The following is a 12,559-nucleotide window of genomic DNA, read 5'->3' as shown; positions in this document are numbered from 1 at the left end:
ACTTGGCAGAACAGAAGCAGTTTTAAAATTCTAACACGAAGGGATCATTTTGCGACATCTTATGTGAACTGTCTCACTTCTAACCTCAGCAAACAGTTGTCGTTAATCTTCCTGAGCACTGTTCAGACCTTTCTGTGCCTGTTGAAATGAGAATAAAGGTCACAGACCTGATGAAATCTCAGTCTGCCTCAGCATTCTGCGATCCTTACCTTTCTCCACTCTAACAACACGAAGGAGTGGGAGAAATTAAGTAGGGGGGCAAGATAGCTGGGGCTGTCAGATCTGAAGAGCTCCAAATCAAGCTGTGACTTGAATTAAGTTTGTCACAATAAAACACAATTGTGCATGAACACTGGTGGGGACACCGATCAAAACTAAGTGGTGCAGCATCTAACCACATAATTACTAAAGGCAGTGAATCACCTATCATGGCAATTGCAAGATCATGATTAGTTAAAGTCTTAGCTGGCTGGCATCAATCTATGCTGCAGGTGTTAGGTGTTCCTTTTTCAGAAGGGGAATTGTAAATGCTAGTGTTAACCTGCACCCACAAACAAAGTTAATTTGCCTGCCTTTGTCATTGTGCTCAGTCTGTTTGCAGGCTGCCTAATTTTGTATCTAAATCTACAAAATCAACAGAGTAATGTCAGGAAATGGAGGGGTTTGCGTTCTGCTCAATGATCTGAGCTTGTTTCAGGGAGGATTACATAAACAGGAAGTAGCCATGGCTGTTAAACAGCTTGTACGAGGGGAATGAAGAGGCTGGCTGGGTGAATATGAAACTGCCAACAATCGCACACAAAACTAGTTCAGAATGACTGTTTAGTATAAAACCACTGCACAGCTCAGTAAGCCCAAGCCCGTTGACAGGCGAGAGGAAATGAAACAGATACACTGCAAAGAACAAACTAGCTTTAGATGCACAGCTTGTGCATTATTTTGCAAATTGCAGGTATTTCTTTGAAAATGAGAATTGGTGAACATTTAAGGGCTCAGAGTTGCATGGTGTGTGACCTTATTTAGGGGCTGTTTTTTCCTGTGCTAGATACTATTCTTGTTCACGAATCAGTGGTTTTATGTTTCTGTATGAATAGAAAAGGCTGATATTTACATCAAAAACTGATGAAATGAGTTGAAAAATAAAGATTTGTTTTTTAAGCATATCTTTTGATTTAGCTCGGGTTGCTTTCTTTTCTATGAATCTAAACTTTTTGTAACTCATTTGATCATGGATTCTCATGTCTGCTTGCTAAATGGGGAGCTACAGCTAGACTGGGGGAAACATTTTTACAAACCTTGACAAAAAAGTCAATAACTGTAGTTCCAAAAAATGAGTTGCTTTTAATCATTGTATTGTCAATTTTAAAACTGACAATGCAAGATGAAACGCCCTGTCACAACAGGATGTGCAATTCCTCACTTTCACCATTGCTCAACACCAGAATGAACCCTGACTGAGGCGTGCTCTGAAGCTGTTTGACGGTCGGACAGAATTGCCCTTTACTAAAACACAAATCCCAACACGCTGTTGCAAAAGATGATGTATAACTTTTGCTGGATTACACAATATGCCATTTTGCCTCCTCTTTTAGTCATAGCACAGGAAGGGTTTCGAGGGAATTTATATGTGTCAGGGAGAAAAAAAGTAAAACAGTGTGAGATGAGACTGTTATAGAGACAGACGAAGGCGAACTTTATAAGTACTTATACACTTAGAAAAGTCCAACTCGGTGTGTATAGGGTTTTAAAAATGTGCAGACGAGCACAAACACCCTCCACATTTCACATACCATCGCACCCTTCCGGCATTTGTTATGAAGCAAACTCTCACATCTGTTAAAGGACAGAAGTTTGAGCAGGAAGCCCCAACACAAAGCAGCGGCAACAGTGTGACACAATGATACATTGTTGTATCAGGGAGGCTGGAGAATGTATTCTAACAGAACATAGGATCTGCAGCAATGCCCTTTTATGCCTCACATTATTGCAATTTTATTTGTGTAAGAGAGTTGATATGTGACATATGACAGTGCGCCAGATGTGGAACTGTATGTATGACATTTTCGTTCTCAAGAATATAATGAAACATTACACTTTGGCAGCTGCCATGCCTCAGCAAGGCATTATCAAATTTACATACTTTATTCCTTCCCTTCCTTCTGTTACTTCAAGAATATTGAAAATGTGCTGCTTGCCTTCACTGCATACAGTGTTAGAATGACCAGCCACATTAGTTTAATAGACATATATTAGTAGTTATCTTAGAGGCCTCTTCCATCAGTAATATCCCTTTTTGTTTAATGCCCCTTCTTTTTCAGCCAACAATATCTTTCTATGTTTCACTGATCTGAAGCTCTCTCTTCCCACTTCCCATTTATCTCCCATTCATCCTTTCCTCCCGCCACAACCCCTTTGCTCCCGAAGGAGCTGCTGTAGCTGCTAATCTCTGTTTGCAGCCTTTGCCTCCCCTCCAGTGTGGCATTCTGTGTCCAGGGAGAAGGAAATGTTTCTCTTCCTGCTCTCAGGGCCCTGGCCTGTACTCTGTAAATAGAGTCTACCACCAACCTCTGGAGAACTATATCTGTCCCATCATGCAGCACCCTTACAACAACTTCCTGAGGCAAACTAGAGGGTGTTGGGTTAGAGATAAGTGTTGAGTGTCTGTGATATGAAAACGTGGTGTTTGGATGTGTTTTTACAGCCGGTTAAGGACAGGGGGATGAGATAAAGCTCCAAAGTCCGTTTTACCCCCTCTAAAGTTTGTAAACTCACACTTACTGTCAGGTTCGCTTGTAGTTTTCGTCACTGTGACCTGTGCAAGTCTTTTGACTACATCTTACTGCCATCATGTGAATGCATATGCAAATGCTTATAAAGTATATAGCTGTTACATTTGACGAGACCATTATACTCACCAGTAAAGTGATCCATGGAAAATTGAGTGACAACAACCGGCAGGAGATGGAAGAGGAAAAAAAACTTGGGTATTTGAAGGAAAGTCGATTTATAGGAATATGGCCTAAATTTTACGAGGAAGCCTTTCCAATATAGATGCATACTCTTCATGCTAATTGCATGCAAAAACACATATTCAATAGTATTTACTGATTATTATAGTGTTAGATTATTAAGTGTTGTTTTTTTTATTTTCATGGAAAAGATAAAGTATAACCTAACCTAATTTCAGCTATGGACCATTACATATCAGTGTTTAACAATAACAAGAAAAGCAATCTGCCATTGGCACGCATGTCAACAGGTTAACGCTAACTAAGCTAGCATGCTGATATTTGGCATGTAAAATATTTTACCATAATCACTGTTTTAGTTTTTAATTTTACTTGCTTATATTAGTCGATTCAGACACAAAGTACATTTGAGGTTGATGAAGATGGAAGTTAGAAATATTAACTTGTAGGGGAAGCCCACACACGGGCCTGTCGTTGCCACTATGCAGGAGAAGAAAGGTCAGGTGATAAGCAATTGAGTGTAGCCTAAATAATCTGGGGAACAACAAAAAATTCCTGTACCAAAATTTTGAGTTGAATAAAAGCAGTGGACTGACCAACCAACCAACTTTTCCCTCCTTACACCACAGTGTGGTCAAAATTTATAGAGATGGATACAAGCATGTAAAACGTCTGCCTGTGTGATACACAATACCAATGTTGTTAAACACTTGTAATAATGATAATCGGTATTGGTTTATTTAAAATCCAAGCACTATTTTACCATGCATTTGCCCAATATGAATGGGTATTACTGCTACATGTGGGTCCGGTTGCAAAGATTTTGTAACCATTGATAAATGACAACAACATAAAAGGAAAAGTGATGCCCAAGCTAAAATATACCAGACTTTTCATTTTTTGGTTAGATTGTCTAACACATGGAAGCCAGAGCTATTTCCTAATAAGAAGTAATAACAAAAGTACCAATTAAACTTGATTTACTCAAATGAAAGAGGATAAAAGTAAATCAATTGTCGCATTGAGACTGTGCATTAGTGTGTGGTATTTACTTGCACACTCGGAAATGAGCCTCATTACTGAAATATCAATAAAAAGATGGATAACATTATCTTTCTGTTGTTCAGTGTCTTCTCATCAATTAAAGCTTGTGACAATTTCTGGATTCAAAAAGGTAAAGAAGATGAATACATTCTTAACTTGTGTAAAATGGTGCATTCACATGGTCTGATTTCATTTAGGCAGAACAAGGACATATTTATACCATCACAAAAGTAAAGAAATATCAGATTTTCCTGTTCTTTGGAGGCTTTAAGAGTGGAAACGCCAAAGGCAGCAGTTTGAAGGTGTCTGTGTCTAACCAGAGGATGTGACATTTTCATTGCCCAGTGAACCAGCAGCACACTGCAGATTCTGCTTGGCCAGGATTGACCAGGCACCCGTCAACTTCCCTTTATCCCCGCTGCGCCCCATCCCACCCCTTAATCTGCCTGATCGATGGTCCTGGGTCGTCGTCACCAGGCAACCAAGGATGACACCAAAGCTCTCACAGTGTGTGCTACTTCCACTCAATCCACTGCTTCACGGCTATAGAAACAGAATCAGAAATGAAACTATGCATGGGGGAGATAAACGACAGAAGGAGGGATGTTCTTTGGGATGAATCAGACTAAATTCTCCTGAAAGCTCAGAGAGAAATGCTTTCTGGGTTGCGACAAAGTGCTCCTGTCAGTGGGATGATGAATGGTGCATTTGCTTGGAATGGCAAGATATTATCATCGTCAAGACGGGCACAGTGTGTGCCGCAGTGCCAGGCTAGGCCAGTTCAAAGCAGACTCTGTCATTGCAAAGGTGGCCTCCTCCCCGTGCATTTTTTTCAGTATTGAAGCTTTTGAGGGATGTGTACACCGGGCACCTGTGTAGAAAATAGTTAATCTCCTCTCCTCCTTCAGTTCAAAAGGACAGACTGTTCTGGTCCTAAGTCGAAATTCAGAAGTAAAACCGATGCCCATTTTGCCACAAAAAAAGCCACCTCAGCTCATATCAACACTCATCATTAATAAAGACTCTTGTGCAGTGACAGAAGACTTTAAAACCATTTTACTATCTTTTATTTAGGAGATGTGAACAGTGGTATCTGTCCTAGAAGGGTCTATACAGATGGGATCAGAAGAAATATTGCTTTTTCTGAGCTGACTGCCACAGAGACACAAGCATTGTTTTTTTTGTTTTTTTTTCTCTGAGGTTTCATTTTGAGACAGAGACCTGCTCTGTTGCGCGGACTTGGTTCCTGTGGTAGATTTTCATGCCTATTTATAGCAGCTGAGCATCGTTTTATAATCTTGTCCATCATTCCTTTACACTTTATCCCACCATTATCTGATCATCAAATCCCAAATTGGAAGCCGACCATTCTAGTTTGGCCTCTTCATCAACACTGTGACTTTCACTCACTCTGGCGGTATGATGTTTATGATGTATGAAGACTAAAGCTTTAAGATTGTATTTCCTTATTTTTCTGTGTTTTTACTTCCCTCCATCCTCACACAATTGAGCGTGGCTACGACATCTTGTGAAGCCTGTAATTGAGTGTGTCCACCCACCGTGTTGCAGCAGAGACAGCGCGGTGAAAGGCTTTGTTGTGTCAGGCACAATAGATACGTACACGTACTCATCACACCCTTCTCACGGTCGCTGAACCACAGCATTCAAAAGCCATTAGATCGGAGATGTAGCAATGGGGTGGGTTGTTGATTTGGCTTCAGAAATGTCTCGCACACACAAACGAGTGTCACACTTATTGGCAATGAAGCAAAGAGGTTTCTTTTATCTCACATTTTGATAACAGATACTTTGATAACAACATACAAACTTTGTGGAAGATAAAAGAACGGTACTGCTCCAGACACAACTGTATAGATTACATACTGTATAAAGGATCACTGCAATGAACAGGCTGAGTCTACTTGACCCAACTGTGGTTTCAGTAACTTTTGTTGCCATGGTTTCCCATTGTTAGAACCTCCTATATCAAGAAAAGTATCAGTATGAATTTGTTTAAAAACGTATTTCATAAAAGAAAAAAAGATAAATGAGGGAATGGTGTCATGCGTGTCCACAGAATGCACTGGAACATGTCGAGAACAGATAGCTTTTGGTTTCCTGCTGATTGTGCTAGTGGTTTTGTATCTATCTATTAGACAAGCCACACACACATAGCCACAAGTTTAAGTTGTCTTGCTCCAAAGTTCACAGCCATAAAGCAGGCAGGGATGTGTAAAAAATGTAATATGCTGTAACATTATCACTTGTTTGGACTTTTCCTTTTGTGTTTTCCAAATGCAATGAAGAACTCATTTCTAGTCTGAGAATGTCATGATAATGAAGATGCCTCCTGCCTTGAAAGCGTCCTTGAATTACGATAAGCACCAACTATCAACATAAAGATTGCTTCTTAAAGTATGTCCTCAACAAAGGTTGCCATGACCATGTTGCTTCTGTTTCACAGATGAATCAACTTACATTTAACATGTGAGAAAAATTAGGCTTTATCTGACTCAGCATGTCACTAAACTCTTGGTGCAGTCCATGGTAGTCTCTTCTAACAGGTCTCCCAGCATGCACAGCGAAACCCCTGCAGATGGTTCAGATGGTGTCTGCTCAGCCAAAAAGGACATATGTCACTCCAAATTCATGTCAATAATGCTCCCTACATAGTGACTTCTGAATACATACAGGCTTATGCTACTATCGTACTGCTATCCCTAAGTCAAAGGCTGCCTCATTCCAGACTGTTGTCACATTGGGTTCCACAATGGTAAATGCTATCAGAGCAGGAGCATCCCACTGTGGCCTCAAGAATTCCTTGAATACTCAGGTTTTTTCTGAATACACCTCCTCTCCTAACATATCTAATACCACACCTAACCAGCAATTATTTGCACTTCTTTGTACTCTGTCATTTGAACAGAACTTTAAATATTGTTCCCCACTTATAAGTCATTTTGGATAAATAGCTTCTGGTGTAAACACGCACTGATCACACTTGGTCACTGTAGCATTGAGCAGGATGGATACCAAACATCAAGGAACTGCTGCTGTGAATTTACAATCCTACAATTTACAATCCTACAGTCCTACTTTACTAAATTATTCTGTTTTGCTCATGTTTTGATCTCTTCTTTTTATCCTCTATTGTGTTCAGTGAATGTCACAAACGCCAAACCAGACAAAGGGAAACGAGGGAAAAACAGAAGAAGGGAGTAATGGAATCCGTTTTATCAGAACAGTCTGCAACGGTGGATGAGCTGGTGGAATCGTGCATTCAAGCATTTGGTTTGTCATCTATATCATATGAATGATTCATTTGATTTTAACTGAAGTTGATAAAAGTAAACTGTTTTTCCCCCACTATATGTTATATCTAATTTAAGTCAGTTATTTGGATTTTGGAAATGGTCTTCTGTTGTGATGGTGTTATACATTTGTGTTGAAATCACTGCAGACCACCCAAAATAGATACTCTCAAACAAAAAGCTGCTGATGCTTATCTTGCTGATGATGAAATCTTCTCTTGAAAGATGAGAAAGGCTCTTTGAAGGATGTCTCTTTGGTCCGCATGTTCCTCATGATGCACCCTTGGTATATCCCTTCGACTGACATGGCTAAGAAGCTTGTGCTCAAGTATCCTTTAACTCTGCTCTCAAGTTTATATGCCTTTTGGTGTTTGTCTATGAGCATAGTACTTTATTCCAAACATTTTTGGATTTGAAATGGAGAAAATTGTAAAGGAATAATTTTTTCTTTGTCGTCCCAAACCTCTATAAAGTTAATGAGATTTTAGATGAAGTGGGAGTTGCTAGTTTGTTGAAAATCTACAGCACGGTTATACCTTGACTTGGGAATCAGATCTCAAGAGGAGAGTTGTATTGCAGAGCTCCGAACAAGAATATGCCACCTTGTCAAGTGAATATCTATTTTGTATAGTCTGACATTTATCTAAACTCTTCCTTCTCCTTTGTCTTTGGTTTTTTAAACTATCATCTCTTAATCTCTTTCCCTCTTTCTTCCTCCTCTTGTTGTTCTTTATTTGAACTTCATGGTGTGTTTATTTGTTTTGCCCCCCCTTTAAATGTTGACAGTTAGTACCATACAGAAATAGTACTATTTGGTGAGAAGTTTAATTTTATCACCATGTAATCAGCTTGATCGATGAAAAGTCTCAAACTAAAGAGCCTTAGACTCCTCTAGTTATCTCAGTCAAAGTCCCCATCTGTCTGTCTTTCTTCCTTTGGTCTTTTTTCCAGGTACTGGATTTCTGAGTTTCCCGCAGAGTTCAATCTGAACCCGGAGCTGGCAGACCAGATCAAAGACTATAAAGATATTCTGACCACTGAAGGCAATGAGAGCCAGAGTCAGCTCATTGATTTGGACAGTGTGTGAGTGAACTGGCTGTTAAATGTTGTGTGTGTTGCTGACAACATGACTGAAAGTATCCGTGGGAGTCGGCATGCTATTTTATTGCCTGTTATTTAACATTGCTGAGTTGTGCAAGGAAGGGTCAATGACTTTTCATTTGTTCATAAAAAAACCAAAAGATTTGTGTGTGACCTCAATTTCCTGACAAGATAAAAAAATTGTGTGTGGCCGATTTTTGACTTGGAAATACCCTTCCTATAAAACAAATTCCGAAGAAAAAAGGTGGACAACAGTAGTTTCCATCACCACTTTAAGAACATCTTTAACTTAAATGGTGGCTATAGATATGCTTCTCATAAATTTAGTTGTGTTGTTCCAAAAGACCAATGAAGAGAAAGCTGTGCTGTTTGTGCCCCTCTCAGGCCATCATACAAATGGAAACGGCAGGTGACTCAGCGTGTCCCATCGGTGTCCAAAAAGAGGAAAATGTCCCTGCTGTTCGACCACCTAGATTCCTGTGAACTGGCTGAACACCTGACCTACTTGGAGTACAAATCTTTCTGCAAGATACTGGTCAGTTTGAGAACAGATGAAGCTGTGATGCTCTTGGATCCTTTACATTGTCATGGAATTCAGAGTTTACATGCCACAGGCTTTTTGTAGTAAAAATCAGCTTTCCTCATGCAGTAATTATAATTGCTGTTTGGAAACACTTTCCTCTTTGAGTGTTATTTTTGAGACATAGAAAGATTTCATGTTTGAAGATGTATTTTTTTAGATAGAATAGTCCAGCATGGTGGTAGCAGTGGGGTTTGTTCAACCTTTGTGCCTCTTCTTAAATGGACTTAAAATGAAACAAAAGTAACACAGATCAGGTTACCCACCTGTGCACATGCACACAAATAGAAGATGTCTGCATTTGACTGTATACAAACAAATGTTTTTCTGTATTTAACAGATTGTGATGGATTGTGACACAGTGTTAATCACTCACAAGGCTGGGAAAATGATTAAACACGCATTTAAGAAAAATCATCACAAACACAGACCAGCAAACTTGGAAATACAGTCATGTGAAAAAGAACATACGTACTAATTTTACATATTGGGTCATAGAATTATTATCTGATCTTACCAGGTCTGATATTAAGCAAATAAAACCTCAGATGAACAACATGTTGTAATTTTACTTTCAGTTTCCAATACTCCACTTCTCCTCTTTAGTTTCAGGACTACCACAGCTTTGTGATGCATGGCTGCACGGTGGATAACCCCATCCTGGAGCGCTTCATCACACTCTTTAACAGCGTTTCCCAGTGGATCCAACTTATGGTGCTCAGCAAGCCCACCGCCCCGCAGAGAGCCACTGTCATCTCCCATTTCATCAGAGTGGCACAGGTCTGTCTGCTTGGTCTGTTGAGATTGGCTTCAAGACAGTTGAGGGGTTCAGGGAGCAAAGACATGCAGGCTGATAGAACGTAATCGCAGTGGGAGAAATAAGAGGAATTGTTAAAGAAAAAAGGAAGGGAATTGAGAGAGAAGGGGAAAAGTCACTGTGGAGCTTGAATGACTCACACACAGTAAAAAAGCACATTATTTCCTATTATATGGTACCAATTGTGAGTTTAAACAAATTGCAAATGCTTTGGAGATATTACGTTGTTAAGATCTCAAACATGAATAGTAAGATAGTACTGCTGGGAAACCAATATGAGTTTAATCTGTGTGTAAAAACTTGTTAGTTTGACACAATCCAGTGCTGATGATGATTATTGCTACAACCTAGAGATTCCTGGGCATCTTCTTCAGTTTAAAGTTTAAAGTCCCTGTAACTTTAAAGTCAGGCTATTCCAACAAGAAGGTTGAAACATGGCAGTCAGACAGTCAGTCTGACAAAGCTGATTATATGAGACTTTTAGCACTTCAAAGTTAGAAATAATCTCCCTGCACTCAGACAGAAAATGTTAATTATTAATAATATCATTTTGCATGTTGGTAAGTATTTGCAAATGAGCAAAAAAAAAAAAAATGCTATATATGGAACTGCTGACGGAACTGCCTCAGTGGGAGTATCAAAGCATTTCAATGGATTACATTTACATTTTCCCTATTTTAAAGAACAAATGACTCTTTCTAGGGTTTGGAATACGATGAGGCATATGACCCTGGGGATGTTGAATGAATGAGTCTAGAGACAAATGTTCTGTTGCATTTTAACCTCCATAAGACATAATTGGTATTGCATCATGTCTTTTGCAAACATCTCCCCTCCTGTATTTAAATAGAACTGTTGTATTGAGAATGAGGAGTCACGTGACTCCGGTCGGCCATGTTGGCAGAAGAATCTATTGGTTGCCAGGGGCAACGCCATTAACTTAACGGATATCTTAACGGATATCTTCCCGCATTTGTCATTTCGGCAGGGCAGAGACTAATACAAAAGAAAGAAAGAAAGCAAAGCAATGCAGAGAGATAAGGCGAAAGAAAAGGGACCTTACAGGGACAAGCTTATTACAAGCGCAAAGCAGCGGTATTTGGAGAAACTGTCCAGCATCCAAAATATTGATCCTTACGAGCTCCCTGCAGCAGGTCAGACACCTGCTCTCCCTGATGCTGCATCCATTTAGGAAACCTAAAATAACGTATTTCGTTGTTCCTATGTTTCCCAAACGTATTGTGTGAGGTACTGGAACAGTTCTTCACACAGCAGTGATTTCCAGGCATGTTCTTGCAATTCCGTACTGTATACACTTACTGATTTAAAAACACACGCGTACAATGTAAACGAATGGAGAGAACGGCGTTTTCTCGCTAGGATTCTGCCAACATGGCGGATAGGGGCGGGGCTCTGTACTATGACGACAACTCCTCATTCTCAATAACACAGCCCACAGTAAATGTAACTTAAATACAAGTTGAAATATATCTCTCCATCCGTTATTTCTACCATGCACTTCAGATAATGCAGAAGTGCTTTTCTAGTATAGCAGTACACTCAGTTACATGCACAGTGAAGTCAAGTTGCAGTTACCAACCCAGTCTCACAGAAAAACGTGTAATAGCTATGTTGGTCCACAAGGGAAAACGTGGTATTGTCACAATTTGGCCACCAAAATTGTGACAATACCACGTTTTATTTGGCCTATTCATTTACATTGCTTCGTAACCAGGTCATGTGACTATCAAATTTCCCTCAGCTAAAAAAGGAAAATGGCCAACTGTCAACCTTTTTTCTGTGAAAAACATAACATTTTAAGAAAGCATCTGCATTTGTATGCATTTCGATGGCATTTCTAGCGAGAACTATGCATAATATTTTCAGAATCTTTGTTCAGAGAATGTAGACGATCTTTCGTTTAGTAATTTCGCCGAAGATTTTGGTATCTCCTTGAAAAAACGTAAGCATATCCAGTTTTCTACCGTTGTTAAGGTGGTTGCTATGGACGCTGCTATCTCAACGTCACCGACCAGCGCCGACATTCCCCGTAATTTCTGTTAAAAAAAAAAAGAAATAAATATATATATATATATATATATATATATATATATACATATATATATATATATTTTTTTTTTGTTTGTTTTTTATATAGCCACACACTATATCTGCGTGGTGCATGCGCCAGTGGCTGAGGCACGGCAACCCGACCAGGGCAATGCAGAAACGAATTTAGGCTGACGTGAAGGAACAACGATTCTATTGTGTGCATATGACACAACAGAACTTCTGTTGTGTATGCATTCTAATATGCTTTACTCTGTTCAGTTTACATTTTTTGGAATATGTATTCACAAAAAGCAAAAGATAATTTTTTGATCATAAATAGTAATATAAGTGTATCTATGCACCCTAGACTGTTATCAGTCTATTCAATAGACGTTATCAGCACACATCAGTCCTGTTGCGTTTTTTTTTTTTAAATCAGGTTGCCAGATCTCATCTTTTATGTTTAGCTTGCCTGGTAGCTATTGTAGCAGTGTGGTTGTTGACCCAATAGAGGTGGACTGGTCACGTAATGCGTAAAAAACGCAGGTACTAGTGAACCTGGCAACCACTCCGAGCTGCTTAAAGAGCTACTTACCAAAAAAACATGACTCCTATTTATGTATGTATGCCGACATAAACATACATATGTCTATTTGGTTATATGTGTATCTGATTTGATGGAAGA

The 12,559-nt window shown here is 39.4% G+C and overlaps 1 protein-coding gene across 4 annotated transcripts in view; it reads left to right on the top strand.

Moving 5' to 3' along the window:
- LOC142369360 (RAS guanyl-releasing protein 2-like) overlaps nucleotides 1-12,559 on the top strand; it is a 41,956-nt gene that overhangs the window by 2,821 nt on the left and 26,576 nt on the right. For all 4 annotated transcript variants that reach the window (XM_075451708.1, XM_075451707.1, XM_075451710.1 and 1 more), the window contains exons 2-7: nucleotides 7,174-7,304; nucleotides 7,550-7,652; nucleotides 7,878-7,934; nucleotides 8,276-8,407; nucleotides 8,810-8,960; nucleotides 9,612-9,785. In XM_075451708.1, the coding sequence (XP_075307823.1) occupies nucleotides 7,235-7,304; nucleotides 7,550-7,652; nucleotides 7,878-7,934; nucleotides 8,276-8,407; nucleotides 8,810-8,960; nucleotides 9,612-9,785 (687 nt within the window). In that variant the 5' untranslated portion in view covers nucleotides 7,174-7,234. The remainder of the gene's footprint in view (nucleotides 1-7,173; nucleotides 7,305-7,549; nucleotides 7,653-7,877; nucleotides 7,935-8,275; nucleotides 8,408-8,809; nucleotides 8,961-9,611; nucleotides 9,786-12,559) is intronic.

This window comes from Odontesthes bonariensis, chromosome 19 (assembly GCF_027942865.1).
Source record: "Odontesthes bonariensis isolate fOdoBon6 chromosome 19, fOdoBon6.hap1, whole genome shotgun sequence".
NCBI lineage: Eukaryota > Metazoa > Chordata > Actinopteri > Atheriniformes > Atherinopsidae > Odontesthes > Odontesthes bonariensis.
This window is presented reverse-complemented; position numbering and strand designations above follow the sequence as displayed.